Source organism: Setaria viridis, chromosome 5, assembly GCF_005286985.2.
Source record: "Setaria viridis chromosome 5, Setaria_viridis_v4.0, whole genome shotgun sequence".
NCBI classification, from domain to species: domain Eukaryota; kingdom Viridiplantae; phylum Streptophyta; class Magnoliopsida; order Poales; family Poaceae; genus Setaria; species Setaria viridis.
Window position 1 is genome coordinate 32,577,675 of NC_048267.2, and position 19,026 is coordinate 32,596,700.

At 43.4% G+C, this 19,026-nt stretch overlaps 1 protein-coding gene across 1 annotated transcript; it reads left to right on the forward strand.

Annotated features, from left to right (window-relative positions):
* The first annotated feature begins 1,219 nt into the window (after positions 1-1,219).
* Positions 1,220-7,312, forward strand: LOC117856931 (uncharacterized). The gene is made up of 10 exons (XM_034739382.2): positions 1,220-1,503; positions 1,600-1,746; positions 2,627-2,691; positions 2,837-2,981; positions 3,064-3,131; positions 3,820-4,275; positions 4,364-4,891; positions 5,375-5,587; positions 5,987-6,142; positions 6,490-7,312. Exons 2-10 carry the CDS (start codon positions 1,716-1,718, stop codon positions 6,658-6,660), a joined length of 1,833 nt encoding a protein of 610 aa, XP_034595273.1. The 5' UTR covers positions 1,220-1,503; positions 1,600-1,715; the 3' UTR covers positions 6,661-7,312.
* The last annotated feature ends 11,714 nt before the right edge of the window (positions 7,313-19,026 follow it).

Sequence of the window (19,026 nt, forward strand, 5' to 3'; positions counted from 1 at the left end):
CTGGTTAGTGGTTTGATGTTCAAGGGTGTGGGTTTTGCATGTGAAAGGCGGTGGCTTTAGAATGAGGGTTGGATGTCTGGCAGTGGCGATGCACGTAAGGTGAAGAGGCAAGGGTGAAACTGTTGATCGGTGCAATAGAGGATGTCTGGTTAGTGGGTCGAGGCAAGGGCAGCAAGAGGGGCAAGGAGGAGATTGCCACCACCAGGACAATGGCTTGTCTAGGCGGCGGCGGAGCTGATGGAGCAGGAGACGACTATGGTTAATATAACCTATTAGTGTTGGATCTGGATTCGGTGGAGCAAAAAATTGAACGACAAGCATCGAGTAGACAATTCTATAGGTTAAATGCATCCAAAAGCCCATGTGGAAACATGCACCTTTTTATTGATATAGATGTGAGATCACAAATATATCTCACTTTCAAAAAAATAAATAAAATATTCAGGTTAGAGTGTGGATTGCCTTGGCAATGCCAAACATGTTTGTCAAAGATACAACTTAGAAGAATGTATTTTTGAAGCCCACCTAGCTTTGCAAAAAGAGTAACTGAACTTCCAATTTATACGAGCTACTCCCTCCGTCCCAAATTATTATTTGTTTTAACTTTTCTACATACATAACTTTTGCTATATCTAGACATACTATATATTTAGGTGCACAACAAAAACTATGTATCTAGAAAAGTCAAAACGAATAGTAATTTGGACGAAGGGAGTATATGCATGTATGCTGAGGATGACTTGCTAATGTTATCCTGCTTGGTATGCCCGTCACTCATTTCTATGAATAAGCAGAGCCATGCTTTTTTTGCAACTTGTTTGATAGCTTTTACCACCATGTTGTGTTGCAACCCTAGCCTATTTCATCATATCCATTTTGTGTTTGCTCACATTTTATTGGATCCAACAACCAACAGAAAATGATAGACAATCCTATTCGCTTCCGGTGCATGATAAAGTGAAGATTCCTTTCAAATGAGGGAATGGAAACCACATGATAAATCAATAATCTTTTTCGAAAGAGACTTCTGTGAGATATTTTATATAGTGTAATGTAAAATTGGTACAAAATTCATGCAATCCAAACAGTCCTCCAAATATAAAGGCTGTGCCACGAAATAAGCACGCAGAGTATCCTACTCCTGCCGTGTGGGATACAGAGGAGTAATTGAAAAATAAACAAAAATACATATACCATCCAGAACGCTACAAAGCTCTGGCAAAGAAACCTGCAAGCAAGCAAGCACAAAAGGCAAGGCAACACACGCAGTCACGCACCCAGCCGCCGTCTCTCGCGAATCAAAAGTTCAAAACCGCAGCCCGAAAATCGGCTATCCACCAGAAAAAGCCTCCCACCCAATTAACCCCCCTCGCCGAGACTCGCCGCCGCCTCCTCTGTCCTCTCCTCGCCTCCCGCCTCCGGCCTCCGTCGCCTTCGCCTACGCCGCTTCGTGCGCCGCGGCAGCCGCCCTCCCCTCCTCCTCGTTGGCTGCCGGCCTCCGCGGTACTGACCTCCTGCCTCGCCGTTCGCCAGTTGGCACGCACCGCCGAACCCCGTGCCATGTCTTGCTGACGCCTCGTTTTTCTCGCCCTGCTGCAGCGGCGGCCGGAGCAGGCTAGGGTACCGGCGGCACCCCCCCGGCTCCCTTCTCGGTCGAGCTGGAGGACACGCGTAGCAGCCCCGGGTTCTTCTGCGGCGAGCTCTGGTGTGGCCTCATGGAGCCCAAGGGCGAGCTGGGCCAGAAGCGTATCCTTCCTTGTCATTTCGCGCTCCGTCCGGCGAGGGGAGGTGGATCCAACGGATGGGTTCGTGGCGTTCATGTGTTTGCTGTTGGTGCTTTTGCGAGCTTTCTGTTGGATCAATAAAATTTCTGGAACTATTTTGATGCGGAGTGCTGGTGAATTTTTGTCGTTCCCGTTGCTACTGAACTCCATTGCTGTCCTCCTAGAAAGCTTTTGTGTTAATCCGGCTTCTGGGAAACAAAAAATAGTCTTCCGATCCGGGGGGTGCCTATTGGATCACTGTTTGCAGGAACTTATTGCTGAATCGTATGTGCAGTTTTTTCTTTTTCTTTTTCTTTTTGACCTGGCTGTGTACAATTTGATCAAAATTTTGATCCGTTTTAAATTTGATACTGACAGTTGACATTATTGAGCCTTTCCGTTCCATCATGTTATCTTTGGTATTAGCAATTCAGTAATATATACTATTATTAGGTGCCCTTCATTATTGGGGTTTGAGAGATAGTGAGAGCTGAGCCAACTCCCATTTATTTGACAGGTACACCAATAATATGGTGCCTGCACTGAACGGTTCCAGTATATTGGTTGGGTTAGTGTTGCATATATCGGTCCCTCAAATCTAGCTCAATCGGAGTTCCTTGGCTGCCCTTGTTTGTGAAATATAAATTAAATTGTCTGTACTTTAATCAAATGATCTGTATATTTTTTTTAGATCTGCCCACATGATGAGTTGATGAAGGACAATTATTATCTGCACAATATCAGCCTGGTGTTATGTTTGTTGATCATTTTGGTGTGGTTGGCTTATTTTATTGGTCACTCATGTACAGTGACCCTTAGAAGTATATATTCTGTTTGCAACCCTTGACTTCTCTATCAACCAGCTATTGAAGAAGCAATGGACAGCTTGAAGATTGATGCTAGCACGAAGGCAAGCAATGTCAACTTGGTGAGATTCTCATTCCTATACACAATATACTAACTTGCTTACCTTAGCGTATAAGGAACGCCTTTATTTCCTTCTTTGCCCTGTGGTTGGTTAGTTGTGCTATATCTACCTTCTCCTTGATGCCTTTCATCTTCGACCCTTGTAGCCTGCTAAGAAAGACGCAAGTTCTTCTGATGCAGTATCTTGCATTTCCTCGGGCGACGCAGCTAGTACTGTGAAGGAAAGTGAAATGAACCAAGAAGCTTCTATTGGGGACCAAGGGATGTATTACTACGGATATTACTATCCTGGTGCGTAAACCAGAATCATACTATCATGGTCTGAAGATAAAAACACTGTTCATTCATTTGACGATTCGATTGTTTAGTGCAGGCTCATATGGAGGATGGGATGAGAATGGCTACTTTGTTGGATATAATGGCCTAGAGATGCACCCAGCAGTAAGTTATAATAATAGTGTACTTCATAAAGTGTTAGATATGCCTTTCCTGTAGTTGTCACTAGTGGTCCTATCTAAATCAAAACAGTGGTGCACTTTGTGAGTCCCTATGGTGGTGTGGTGGTACCAACAAGCTTTGTACCTGTTGGCTGTCATCTTTTCTTTGCCATGTTTGGGAAAGTGGCCAACTATTTTTTAATGCCCTTTATTATTCTATTGTTATCCTTGTTCCAAAAATCTCTCTGCAAGGTATGTTAAATGATTCTTGTTAATCTTTGTTCCAGACTTCCCATTACCATTTTACTTTATGCGTTCATGACCTCATGACTCGTGTTGCAGCGCCTGAGATTAATAGAGTTGAATGATTGCCAGTGAATGGGTATACCTGTTTTTAGTGAGAATTAGTCTTTTTAGTTGCATGCATGCTGTACAAGAAATTATGGTCAAGGTCCTTGTATATACTTCAAATCCTGATCTTAAACAATGAAGCGTAAATCATGAAAGTATTGTTTGGAGTACACAATTTCAGAAGCATTGATTGAATTTTTGCCGTTTGTTAGTTCCTTATCATATATTTTAGTGGTGCCATCATTTCTAGGATGAACTATTTCTTGAAGGTTTTTTGAAGCAGTTAAAGATGACAAGTTGCAAGAGAACTGCTTTTATATCTGCTTTATGTTCCATTTCAGGTGGTTCAAGGTGATAATGGCTCATATTTGTGTTATCTCCCGGGGTATGAAAGTGGATATGCTTCGTATAGTCCGGTTGTTCCTGGAGGCATTACTAGTGCAGATGGTCAATATGTCAGCAAAGAGCCATATTACTCCACTGCAATTCCAATGCAAGATCCTAGCACACCTGGCATTTTTGCTCAACCAATTGCTTATGGACCTGAACTAGTCCCTGCGTACTCATGGGACCCTTCTTTTGTTCTTCTGGATGGGGTTCAGGGACATCCAGTTGGTGTGCATCAAACAAATTATGCTGCAAGACCAAAATATTCTTCTAATAAGCATGGTGTTCCTTCCTCCAAAGCTGCCCGCAGTGCAAAATCTGCTCCAGAAACTATCAAAGGATCATCATCAGCTCTAGAAACTTTACCAAATGCTGCTAATAGCATCCCATTATCAAAGGGTGCAAATAAGGTATTTGAAAATTCCTGTAAAACATAGATCCTTGCTCTTGGCCCATAAATGTAGGAAACTTAATTTGACATACTTGTTCTCATGCTAGGCATCTGGTGCTTCCACAACAAAAGGATATCTTCCATCTAGCAAGTTTGTGACGCATAGTAATAACCAAGGAAAAAGCAGTGTTTATCAAAACAAAGGCATTAATGTGAAAGAAAATGGTAGAAGCTGGATCAACAATGAGAAGCTTAAGACGAGAAGTAAGCTAAATGGACATGGTGATTCTGACATATCTAATGAGAATAGCCACACTGATAACTCAAAACACAGTTTAAGCCCTCGAGGTGATGTTGTTGGATTGTCAAGTGCTGGAGATGCTAACGAGACCATACTTTCACCTGTCACGATAAGCAAAAATGCATATAATCTTCCAGATTTTGTTACGAAGTATGAGCAAGCTCTATTCTTTGTAATTAAATCTTACAGTGAAGATGATATTCACAAGAGTATCAAGTACAGTGTCTGGGCAAGTACTCCTAATGGAAATAAAAGGCTTGACAATGCCTATAGACTTGCACAGGAAAGGATGGAAGAAAAAGGAACCAAATGTCCTGTTTTCCTTTTCTTCTCTGTAAGTTACCTACTACTAATTGTTCCTAGAGAATTATTTTCTCATGAACATCACCATGAATCTCAGAGTAGTGTGTGTCCCTGTGGTATCCAGACATTTGTTCTTATTCAGTGTAGCTGGCTGTTGTTCTGGCGCTCAATTTCACATAGAAAGTGCATGACAGGAAGGAATTTTATTTCCTAATTTCTCTATTTTATTCTAAAATAACAGAACATATAATAAATATTGCACAAGTAGATGACATTTGGTTTCTTTGTTCCATATTGCTTTAGACTTTTGTTGCAGTAATCACTACAGGCATCTAAACCTGCTGTACCAGTATGTGGGTAGAAGACAGTGCAGCTCCAACCATATGATTAAACTATCTGATTACACGTTTTGTGGCAAATTAATGATTTTCATATCTGAGCGCCCCTTTTATGAAAAGGGAAACATTAGTTTCCTTTGGACCTTTTATATTAACTACTAAACTATGATGGTCAGGTTAATGCAAGTGGTCAGTTCTGTGGTGTGGCTGAGATGGTTGGTCCAGTAGATTTTAACAGGAACATGAACTTCTGGCAACAGGACAAGTGGAATGGTTTCTTTTCAGTAAAATGGCACATTATCAAGGACGTGCCTAATCCACAATTTCGTCACATAATTTTGGAGAATAATGAGAACAAACCTGTGACAAATAGCAGGGACACACAAGAGGTATGCCTTTGTAGGTTAATTTTGTTTCATGAGAACATGTGAAGAAATTCGTGCACATAAGATTTCATGCTACTGCCCATGCGGTTCTTCTTACTGTTGAAACAATCTATCCTATTTCTCATTTGTGCTCTGTGTGATGAATGACTTTTTGTTTCTATGATCTGAATGATAGTCCATTCACTATCACTTTCTCTTGTTCTGCTCTTTATATAAAATGAATGCCAATATCTTTATAAGCATCCCAGCCTCTTTTAGGTTCTTTTCTGTTCTGTTATTTGGTTCTCTGTTTCGCTAATCAGTCAGGGTGTTCCATTCTGGTCTAATTATGCTTTTCTCACACTGTAAAAATGGTATTTAGTTTTTTTTTAACTTCTAATCATGTATGCATTTCCAATTCAGGTCAAATTTCCACAAGGTACAGAGATGCTGAACATTTTCAAAAACTTCTCATGTAAAACATCAATATTGGACGATTTTGACTTCTACGAGAATCGGCAGAAAGTAATGCAGGACAGAAGGGGAAAACCACTTACTACGTCATTTGATCACCCATTGGTATGTAGTGCACTGTCTGAACTCCTTATATATCACTACCTTTATCCTCTCTGTTTTGCACATCTACTTGTAGCATTAGGAATTATTCAATAACAACATATTACATGACATGGCTCAATTTTCGTTTCATTGTATTTTTGGACTGTAAAGCAAATGGTTTAACCAGTTCAAATACCATAAAAATGGCAATGCGATGCTTCTGGCTTACCAATTAAGATCAGCTGGCTGGTGGTGACAGAATATTTTAGTTCCATATGTTAGTCTCTGCAATAAAAGTAGTTTGTCATTTACAATGCATTGACAAAAGGTGATCATTTGTTCCTCGTTGATGTTTATTTTCTGTGCAGCCGAAAGCTGAGAAACCTGCAGAAATTAAAAAGCAAACACAATTGATAAGTGGCGCACAGCTTGATACAACCAAGAAAAGTGAGGAACAGAGCAACAATGTTGCAGAAGTACTTGATGTCGCCCAAAGTAATAAAGAGCTACCCAGCAAGGTTGCAACAGAAGGACGATGACTGTTGGGCTACTTGAGCTGGGAAAAATGAGATAGCCTCTGAAATGGACTTCAACCTGAAATGATAAGTTTGATGTGCGTAATGTTGAGAAACAATCATTCTTCAAGGTTCTTCCATTCTCATGCCAGCGGAAAAGGAAAAAGGTGAAGCCATGAACCTGTCTTCCCACGAGAAACATTCAGTGATTCAATGACTGGGAAAAAGGTTCTGGGACACATTTAGATTGAGGCCCTTGGCACCGAGGCATTAGAGTGCCCTCCTTGTCTATTTTTTCATCTGGGAGGGCATTTTATTTTCTTCTGTTGCATCTTTTTTCTTCTTTTCCTATTAAGCTGCTGAGATTTTGCCAAGCAATTTGTGCTGTGGTCTAAAGAAGGCAGTTTGCCTCGTGGCCGGGTGTTTCTTAGGGTATGCTTGTTGATGTGTGGGTTGTCCTCTAGGATGTGGTATGTGTTGGATGTTTTTTCTTTTAGAATTTGTGTCCTTGTTCTAAAAAACTGACATTGAAGAAAAGAAAAAAGGGGGGAGGCGGTGAGGGATTAGGAATTGCTAGAATTACAATAACTTCATATCGTGTTGCTGTTTCTTCCATTATCAAGAAAAGGAACAAAAAAGATTTGAAAAGCTGTTGATGTGTACATCACAGATACCATGTGTCTTGCAGCCTGCTATGAGCCTTTCATTTTCGCTTGGTTCTTTCTGGCCGAATTGGGTGTTTGATTCAGACATCTATGGCTGGCCTTCGTCGTGTCGTGATGAATGAATATATATGTGTAAGGGGTTGCTTGGATCCTGGAGCTAAAGTTTAGTTCGTGTCACATCGAATATTCAGAGGCTAATTAGGAGGACTAAATATGAGTTAATTAAAAAATTAATTACACAGATGGAGGTTAAATGGCGAGATGAATCTATTAAGCCTAATTAATCCATCATTAGCAAATAGTTACTATAGCAGCACATTGTTAAATCATGGACTAATTAGGCTTAATAAATTTGTCTCGCCGTTTAGCCTCCATCTGTGCAATGGGTTTTGTAAATAGTCTATGTTTAATACTTCTAATTAGTATTTAAACATTCGATATGATAGGGGATTAAAGTTTAGCACGGGATCAAACACCCTCTAAAAGCTGCCGAGCACTTTCCAGAATGATTTCGACGGATTGTGTACTGACATCCAGTCCTCTCGGAAAGGGACTTGCTATCTGTTTGCTTCCTGATTCTGCTTACAGATGGCGTATGTATAAATAATAATTAAAGATCACTCTATCGATGTTATTCAGTTATTGTCTTCTGTAATCTTGATAAGACTTGTTTCATGAATCAATTTCATATGGGGGTAGGACAGCTTTTTCTGAGTTGGCAGATTGCTTTTTTTTTTCCTGCAGTAGAGTTGTGTATCATTGTACTAAGCGTAGAGGATCCATACACTCACCCACGCCGAACACGCTTGTGAAGGCTGATTGCTTGCTCTCCAGTCTGAAAAACGTAGAATTTGGTTTTGCAGCCCGCAAATTGATCAATTTGAGAAGTTCTACCTTCATTTGCCTGCTTACGTTGTGGAACGTATTTTGCAATTGGAGCCTTTTGGCAGAAAATAGATTGACATGATTCTTCTCTTTTTTTTGTGTTCTTTTAAAGACAATGATTTTGTTTGCTGTGCCAGTCTTATGTTGACTGCTGCAGTTATTTTCTTGTTTGATAATATAATAGGATCGTACGGGCTACAAAATATTAATATTGCAATACGTGGCTACAAAATATTAATATTACAATATGTAGAGCATCCAACGGGACAATAATATCGTGAAAATAAGAACAAATATTACATTACTTTAGGCTGATCATTATTTACTTTAGATGCATATATATTTTGGTGACTACAAAAATACAAGGTACAAGAGGAAGACATGACAAGAGGAACAGGTTAGATTTTCAAAAGCTATTTGCATATACATATTTTGTCACTACAATCAACTAAATAGGAACCATATATTCTACTGACTACTGTACAACATACAACATGATCCAGTGTGATGTTCTTCTACTTGCATCTTCAGTTTCGTCAATCAGAAAATTGAAGACCGCTTGTTATTTTCTTGTTTGATAATATAAGTGATTATATACCACTAAGATGTCCAAACTTGGGCCAAGTGGCAATTTGAACTCTGAAACTGTTAACTTGAGTCCCATATTAGTCAAAGAAGTTGTCAGCCCAACCCAATACAGCAATACCACACTGACTGGTATCTTTTTGGAGGAGAGAAGAAGGCAGGCCATCTCCTGTTTATGGGCCTGAGAGATTGCCCGACCAAAGAATTTCGCGCATGTTAACTTGGATCAAAACCAGCAGCAGATCTAAAGGCTAACTTGAGAGGAGAAATACGTTAGTTGTCGCTGATTGTTTCATGTCTGCATCGCATTCTCTGTCAGTATAGATGTATATACGAGGTCTCTGAAAGGAGTTTGCTTCTGAGATTAAAATGGTCTTCTTTACAACTTCCACTGAACCGGTTTGAACTTTGAACACACCACTGGCCCACTCTCAGGGCCACAAGTCAGGTACTCCCTCCGTTTTAAATTGTAGATCATTTTGATTTTTCTATTCTCAAATTATAGATCATTTTGATTTTTCTATTTATAATATTTACTAGGTATCTAGATTAACCTTGGAAAATCAAAACGAACTTATAAATTGGAATGGAGGGAGTAGAAACCAGAACACAATTTAACTAACTTGCTGCAGGCGGGTCCATCCATTCGAAGCGGCCAGCCAGCCAGTAACACGCAAAGATCACACGATTCACAGGTACAGGCAGAGTCAACTGCACGAAAATGGAAAATGCCAGCCAGCCACAGCTCCCAATCCAACCCAGATGGGCACCAGCCGGCAGGCGCCCACGGCCGCGGGGTGGCCGTGGGGCGCCGTCTGGGACCGGTAGCGTAGCACCGCGCGCACACGGGAACCTGCGGAGCTGTAGCAGCAGTGGCGGAACTGGCTAGAAAATTAAAGGAGGCAGACAAATATTTGCTAATTCAAAAATTTGACAATTGATCCTAATTTTTCATTGTTCACCTAAGTATACACTAGCTAGTCATGACTATAGTAATTAGTTATGCAACGGTCGGCAGCTTTGCGTCTTCGATGCCTCCTGGTGGTGTCAGCTCCACTATGCGGGGCTGCCCAGCAGGTTTAGTCATAAGAACGCTGCAAATTTCATGTTGGGGTGATGATGTGGTCGTGCATAGCTAAGAACGCTGCAAATTTCATGTTGGGGTGATGATGTGGTCGTGCATGAGCTATGGGCGAAAGTTTTACCCGATTGGTATCGGTGTCAGCAACGATGGCATCGATTGGACGTCGTTTCTCTCTGTTGAGACGTTTGTTATGATGCTCTCTGCAAGATCAATGGTCTTCTAGGTGAAAACTTTACTCCGGCTTGCCGGATGGGCGGCGACGACATCTTCGACGTCGTGTCCTTCTTGGAGGCGTCGCCTTAGAAGTCCTTTGGACCAACCTTCATTACCTAAGATGGAGTCTGTTGTGCGAGCGATAGAAGTCAAGTATTCCAAGTCCGGCATCAAGTTTCTAAGCAGGCGAAAGATATGATGGCTTGGCGATGCATGAAGACAACGCAAGGACGATGCATGGATGAAGAAGAAGGATGAAGCTTAGTCTTCTAATTATTTTCGTTGTCTTAGAGTTTTCTTTTTATGTTTTGAGCTCCTCATTGTTGAGGACTAGAGTCTAAGAACTCTTTATAACCTTTGGCTGTATATGTCCACCATGTGGATATAGCCTTAATCTAAAAAAAGCGAATGGTTCGCAAAAGTGGTCAATATATCTTGTTCATTTAAATTTCACTGCGATATTCTTCACTGTATTGAAATCATCAATAATCAAATCTGTCGTGACCTTTATTGCAATATCTCTCAATGTGAGATAAAGAAATTAAATCGGAAATAGTTTAGGAGATATAGATTAGGAAAATAGAGCTCGTTTTACATTGGCTTGAGTTGGAGGAACATCAAGAGTAGGACACGTTGTTAAGTTGGCCTCCATCGCGACCGCGGTCACCTGCCAGCCTGCCATCATTGGCGCAATGGCGCTATCGCAGAGCCAAAGTCCATGGAGGGGCACTAGACGCTAGCACCGAGTCCGCTACGACTGCGAGATTGAAAATGAAATATTGCGAGGACGAGATCTTATATTAGCATCTTGATGAGCTGCTTCAGGCAGCTGTGTGCGTTCGGCAGTTAGGTTTTTGTGTGCGTTCTACAGTTAGGTTTGCCCCACAACATGCTAACCATTGACTAACAGGGGATACAGGGGCTGATTGGTTTGCTGCCCACCACAACTAGGCTCGCAGCAGCGATGCAAGCTCCTGCTGGCTAGGCTCTCTAGCTGCAGTGGCTTTTTGATTGGTACATGTCTCTGTGCAACCGTGCCCAACAGCTCCTTTTCCCTCTGCACACTCCTCCAAAGTACAATCTATAGCATCACGCGAGCCAGGCCCGCCGGAAACGGCCAATTTCTACGTCTCTTTGTAGCCTGGCCACGAAGGAATCTTACACGTGGAGAGTCTGTCCCAGCTACTAAACCAGGCAACCAATCTAACTCCTCCTGCATCCCGCGAGCTTGGTTCAACTGCATGCAGGGAACCAATCAGGCTCATAGTAAACTTATTTCATTTTTGTTGGGGGTGGCCATGGCCCGGCCACCCCAGTTCCGCCACTGTGCAGCAGAGCACTTCACATGTACCGTGCATGGGCGTGACCATTCCAGCTCTCCTAGGCAGGGTTCCTGTTTGGGCAGGGGTCCGTGGTCCTGCACGCAGAACCAACCGCAAGCCTATTTCAGGCAGCTGCGGATCTATGTGCAGTAGAGTACAAGGCGCATGATTGATGCGGCGGGTTGCAACTGTCGTACCATGGGCTAACAATAACGGATTTGTCGGTTGACCTGACCTACTGTGTGTGAAAGCCACGCAGAGTCTTCACCATGCTACCCTGGGAAACCTGCATTTCTTGTCGAAAGTGTCAGTGTTTAAACCCGACAACCTACCGAGGGGGTGCCCGAGGTAGTATTTTGGTTAGTAGGGCTCGTCGAGATCAGAAACTCAAAGGTAAACACAGACACACGATTTAGATAAGTTCGGACCTCTAGATTGCGTAATACCCGATGTCCTGTGTGTTGGTTGGATTGAATTAATTTGGAGGGGGTCCCTACCTCACCTTATATTGCCAGGAGCAGGGTTACAGGTCGGTTGGTTACAAGAATACCGGTCGGATATGACTAGAGAAGTTCTACTCTTATTGGAACGAGTACTTTCCTAATCCTCAACTAGTTCCTGTCTTTCCATGTAGACTACGCCGTCCTGCATCATGGTCTCCATATCAGATACATCTCGGTGTTTAGCCGCATATTTAGGACTGTCCAAACCTTTTGGTGGACCCATAGATGTATGTACGAGAGAAGGGCTAACGCCACGACAGCCTGCAGGCTGCAGCTACAACGTCGAGCAATGTAGCAGCAGCCCAGGCCAGTGTAGCCCCTGCTGGGGATCAATCTGGACGCGAATAAGGATCACCTGATACTTATCATTTCGTGACGAGCCACTGGTGCAAAAACCACGCCCGTGGCATCGCAAACTTCCTCGCTGAGGAGGCCGTGTCCGCTGATGGTTATCCCGTGTCCTTTCCGTCCACGCCATGCGCGTGGTCGAGGCCTCGGAGCCGAACTTTCCTAATCCTCGACTAGTTCGTGTCTTTCCATGTAGACCACACCGTCCTGCGCTATGATCTCCATATCAGATGCGTCTTGGTGTCCATCCCCATATTTAGGACTGTCCAAACCTTCTGGTGGATCCATATATGTATGTGCGACAAGCTCCTGAGTAATTTTTAGTCAAATGCAGCAGTTCCGAGTACTTTTGCAGACTTCACCGACTAGTTTTGGTGCTCTTCGAATACTTCATCTGGTTGAATCTTCAAAGGTACCCAAAAACTACCATGCGGCTAGAATGTGCTCAAGCCTCATTTAACTTATTCTCACATTCTACAATCTTGAATTATATATGGTGACCCCCGAGCCTTAGGTTGAATCGAAGAATCAGGTTGAGGGTTAATCTGTAATTTGCATCACTTTCCTCTTAAAACCTAGAGCAAAAACTTTTTGTCAATGGACATGTGGCACACAGCCCCCGAGCCTTAGCCGACTAATTTGGTGGGTATAAGGGTCAATCTTTGGTCAACATGACCATCTCTGGAAGGAGATCTTATCTCCTCACAAAATGAAGGTAACCGCCAATCAGGTGTCCGAATTCTAGGGATCCTTTAAATCAAAAACCCCTTTATTTGTGTCGTTGTTACCGCGCCACTGTGATACATAACGGAGGAAGTTATCCCTTTTATTTTACCTTTGCTAGTTGCCTTTCCAACTTCCACACTTTAGCCCTAGCGCCGATGCCATTGTCCGATCTTTGAACACTTGCACCAACGTCTCCCCACCAAGCACCCCCGAGCGTATGCAACTGAAAACGCTTGTGACATCAAAGATGGGAAGGAAGGCTGCTGCGTCCAAAGCGGGTGAGAGCGAGAAGAAGAAAAGGTCCGACAAGAAGAAAGAGCTGCAGTAGCCAACGCCAAAGTACGGGAAGACCGATCTGACTACGTCGTGAAATCCCGCCTGTGCCTGCAAGTGGTCAACTCTGAAGGAGTAGGATATCAAAGCGCTCGTAACCGCCAATTTACTCTAAGATCAGAGCTTCATCAACTGGTGATCTACTTATGACAACGCCTGCCTATTGGAGACATACCCCAATGAGACGATAATATTTGCCCACTTCATCGAGCGGGGTCTTGCATTGCCAACTTCAGATTTCTTCCGAGGCTTGCTGGATTTCAATAAGTTGGAGTTGGTTCATCTAAACTCCAATGGGATCTTCCACATTGCTATTTTCATCCACTTCTGTGAAAACCTTCCTAGGGATCAAGTCGCATTTTAAATTGTTCCGGAAATTTTTCTGTGTGAAGCCACAACCCTTGAGGGAACGCACGCTTTTGGTTGGGGGTGCTGAAATTCAGATGCGAAAGATAGCCGGCGGCTAGTATTTGAATTACGAGTTGATAGACTTTAATGCCGGGTGGAAGGAAAAATGGTGCTATATTGGCAACCATGATCCGAAACTCCCCAAGCTGACAGGAAACTGTCCTTCTTAGAACAATAGGTGACTTGATGAGCCAAAACATGACGATTGCCAACAATTGCCCGAGTTGATGGGTTGAATCGCCCAACTGAAACAAGAAGGCCTTACTGTAGTAGGAGTGGCCTTTAGCTTTATGAAGCGCCACATTCAACGTCTGCAGCAGCAGTGCCATTACGACTACGAGTATACCGGCTTGAATGATCCATCCAGATTCACTTCTGATGAAATCAACACGGATGAAGTCATGGCGAGGCTCAAGTGAATGTTCAAGAATGTGAGCGGGATTCCCACTATTGTGTGGGAATTCAGCTCCTTACACCCGCTAAAGCCTGTAAGTACTCGTGACCATAGCCCCTCGAGTACTTATTTTGAAATGTACTAGTCAACTAACTTGTCTAAGTTTGCAGGAAGATGTTGCTTTGTACTTCTCTACTCCTTCTCCCATATCTGAAGAAGTTTGAGAAGCTGCTCCTCGCTTGTTTACGCGAGAAGTCATGATAGGTGATGAACAGGAGGAGGAGGTAGTTGAGTCCTCCAGTGGCACTAGTTCTGATGCCGTGGATGAAATCAAGGCTCAGTTGTCTACTAAGACTGAGTCTTCCTCTATAGCAAAGAAACGCTCTGCAATAGATGAGCTTGAAACCGAAATCCCTCCACCACTGAAGAAAAATGGACCATTGCTGCAAAAAGGGACGTGAAGAAATCCATCACTGTGGATAATATGCCCCCAATGTAATTACCTATGAGGAAGGACAAGATTCTGAGTATCATATACTCCCAAAAGGTGTCTCCAATGTCATCACCATGTCTAATTTAGATGATACTGGTGGTTTATAGGCGATTGAACCGGCGATGGACCCGGAGAAGGCAGCTGCTTTGGGTGCTCAAGATAGGTCGCCGGTGAACATTGAAGTCATTGAGATTGACGACGATCCGTCATCTCGTGATGTTGCTGATGACCATGTATCTGGTCGAATGGTGGACCTTGCCGGTACAAAAATAACTCAAATACTAGAGAGAGTACCGCATGCTGGCCAAGTTCGCATTGGGGAGGAGCAGATCGCGCCCAAGGTACCCTCCCCGAGCATCAAGCCCTTGCGCTTAACGGGAGAGCCCAAGTTGAAGTTAAAAAGATCGTCCAGGTAATTCTGGTTCTTTTGCAATTACTTATTGTATCGCGTTGTCTTCGCTACTCAACTTTGTGAGTTCTTGGTTTTGTAGGAAATCCTCGGACATGGAATTGTTGGGGCTCGGCGACAAATCAAGTACTAATGGCCTTGGTCCCTTAGCAAAAGATCTTGCCCCAGCACCGCGAACCCCTATGCCTAAAAACAACTTGAAGAGACAACAACTACACCGAGTGTTGTACCCAGTGTGGCTACACCAAGTGCTGTCGAGTCAATGGTGGGTGTAGAAGTGCCAGCCCTCGAGCCAGTGCCCAAGGGCCCAGTGACTACTGGCGTCATGGCCTCTCCTGTAGCCCCCGAGCTAGTTGTAGGAATTGAAACAACATCAACTCTAGAAGCCATGACGACAAAAGCTACAACGGATGGACCATCAAGTAGTCATGCCCTCTGGTGCTACAAGGAGAATTTCATGTAGAATCTGGAGCTGATAAGAATATCCATCTGGAGCACATCCGATTGATCGACGACCCATTACTGAACCCTGAAATGGTGTTACTGATGATGGAGTCGCATTGTCGCTTGGGCAATTATATACAAGTATATCTTCTTACCCTTGTTTTGTTGGAGATAATTAATGAATTTGTGCTCATGAATTGCCACGAGTACTAATTTTTGTGCTGTAGGACATCATTGAGCGCTCCCGCCGCAAGTCACAGATGCTTGAGGGATACAGAGATACAGTGCTTCGTGTGGAGGCGCTGGACAGGGAGCTTGCCAAAGATAAAGAGTACTTGTCGCGGTTGCTTATGAAGTTTGATGGAACGGCCGCTGAGTACCGCAATCACATTCAGGAGCTCACAGAACAAAAGGATCGCCTTGTTGGGCGAAAAAGGTCCTTGAGCTAGAAAGTCAAAGGTAACCCTCTACTCTTGCAATTTTGTGTCTGTTGATTCTGCTTTGTAGTCTTTGACCCTTATTGTACATCCATGTATAGCTTTGAAAAAGGTCAAGAAGGATCTCGAGGGCAGGTCACTAATTGGAAGAATTCTTATTATCATGTGACCGACTAGCATGACAAGCTTGTTCTTCATGTGGAAAAGCTGGAGAATCACCTTGAGAAGGAGAAAAAGATGCGTGAGGATGGCAAGGCTGACCATGTTCAAGCCATGGAGACTTTGAAGAACTGTGAGGCACAGGCGAAGAGTACTTCTTTTGTTCTGAAGCAAATCTATGAAGCTGCCAAGCCCATTGCGGACATGATAGAGCCTCCAGTTGAAGGTGTGGAGCCGCGTCCTTTGTTAGAAATACTCAAGGACGTGCTAGACAAATTGTCTAGCTACATCCAAAAGATGGCGAAGTCAATCTCCCAGCAAGTGTTGAGCTTCGTGAAGTCATTCTACTCGAAAGCCAATTTGGCACTGTTGCTGAGGGTGTGACGGACGATTGCACTGATGAAGCCCTTCAACAGTATATGTAGGAGATGGCCCCAATCATTGAAGAAGTGGCCAAAAGACTAGACTTTGAGTAGTTCTGCATTGTAATCGTAGTATAAACAATTGTCAATGCTTGTAATATATTGAAGTTTTTTTAATGCAATTATTTTCTTGCTTTTGTGACTTGTTATTTTTAGTGCCTCTCACAATTAATCCTAATCGTTGCTCAAACAATTAATGTGAGTCTCTGCGTACAAGGTTTCTTTTGTAAGCCTATCAGATGCACATTGTAGAGTACTTAGGACGTGTGTCCCGTTGTGGAGTGCGAGTACTCGAGCTATCTGGATAGTAGACTACTAGGCGAGTAATCTCTTCAGGATTTCGACGACTAGAGCCTATCTTTACAACTTACCTGAGTTGTATTGATGTTACGCTCTGTAAAGCCTAGAACTGTAGACTTGTTATTACAAGTTGCAACTAGACGGATTTATCTGCTGAATAGTCACTCAGGTAGTTAATTAACTGCTAAGGTACTGATGGCTTCTTTTCTGCAAGCCGCCAAGGGACAGGTTCATCCAACGAGTTAACTAATTCATGAAGTTTACTACAAACTTGCTTTGCAAACCGCGATTAAACAATTTTGTCCAGTGAGTTGAATAACTCAATTTTACAGACTTGTTATTACAAGTCGTATTTGGACAACTTTTGCCTAGGGAGCTGAATAGATCATTGGAGTTTGTGTGACTTATTATTACAAGCCGCTATTTGGGTGATTTTGCCCAGGGAGCTGAATAGCTCAGTTAGAATTACTGCGAACTTGCTTCTGCAAGCCGCGATAAGGCAGAAATAAGTAGTCGAATTATGACGAGAATATGACTGTTTTGTTGAGTTGTAATTCTACAACTAGGGTTGATGGCCGATTTACATGAATATGCAAATCTAAATGAGGGATAAAATCGACAGAGTTGTTCGATGTTCCACGAGTTATCGGTGTCTTCACCTGAGGGGTGTTGTAATTGATATGATCTAGGTCCAGTGACCTTGGAGATGGTAAGAGGCCCTTCCATGATGAATTGAGCTTGTGCAGCCCTTTGGTGTCCTGGATACGGAGAATGACCATGTCGCCTATGTTGAACGATCGTTCTTGACGTTTTGATCATGGAAGCGGCAAAGGCTTCGAGGTATCTTGCGGATTGGACGAGTGCTGCGCAACGAGCTTCTTCAAAGTTGTTAATGTCTAGACACCTTGTTTCTTCTGATGCGCCTTCCTCGTACTGCTCGACTGTTGGAGATTTCCACATGACGTCGGCAGGTAGGACAGCTTCGGATTCGTAGACCAGGAAGTAGGGCAATTGCCCTGTAGGCTTGCACAGCTGGGTACAGAGCCCCCAGAGGACATTGGGTAGTTTTTTGGGCCACTTGCCTCCTTTCGTATTTCCAATATTGTGCAGCCTTTTCTTGAGAGCATTAAGCACCATCCCGTTGGCACGCTCAACCTGGTCGTTAGCCTGCGGATTAGCGACGGAGACGTACCGGACGTCGATCCTGCTGTTCTCGCAGTATTCCCAGAACCCATGGTTGTTGAAGTTTGAACCCAGGTCTGTGATTATGCGATTGGGGAAGCTGTAGCGATCAATAAGTTCGTCGAGAAAGTTGAGTACTCTATTTGTTTTGGGGCAGGTAAACTTGTCAATGGCTACCAGAACTTTGTTAAATCCTCCAGGTGTGGTGGGCAGTGGGCCAATCATGTCTAGCCCCCAGCACGCGAAGGGCCAAATGGGTGGTATGATGATCAACTTGTAGGAAGGGACGTGTTGCTACTTGGCAAAAAATTGGAACCCTTGGCATCGACGGACTGGTTCCTCAGCGTCAGCGAGAGCTGTAGACCAATAGAACCCTAATCTAAAAACTTTACCCATGATTGTTCGCGAGGACGCGTGATTGCTGCAAATACCTTTGTGGATCTCATCCAGTATGTCCTTGCCGTCTTGCCATGAGATGCACTTCATGAGTACTCCTGATGATACGCCTCTTTTGTAAAGTTTGTCTCCGACTAGAACATAGTTCTTGCTGCGTCATAAGGCTTGCTCTACTTCTATCTTGTCTGACGGTAACTTCTGTTCTTTGATGTAGTGGATAAAGGGGACTCTCCAGTCTACGTCGATCATCATGACCTCCTGATCTGGTGTGGTAGGACCTCGATCAGCGGTTGTTGATGGTGTCGGCTCCATTATGGATAGCTTGTGTAGCTCATGGATGAAAACTCCTGCTAGAACTTAAGCACGAGTAGATCCAAGCTTGGATAGGATGTTCGCGGCAACGTTGTTGTCATGAACTACAAGGTGGAACTCCAAACTAGAGAATTTATTCTCTAGCTTGCGTACTTATAGGCAATACGCATCCATATTTTCCTTATGGCGGTCTCACTCGTCGTTGGCTTGATTGATCACCACCAGTGAGTCACCGTAGACCAGCAATCTCTTTATTCCAAGCGAGACTCCCAGGCGGAGCCCGAGTAGAAGCACCTTGTATTCAGTTTCATTGTTGGACACTTCCCAGAAGATTTGCAAGACATACTTGAGTTGTTCGCTCCTGGGAGAT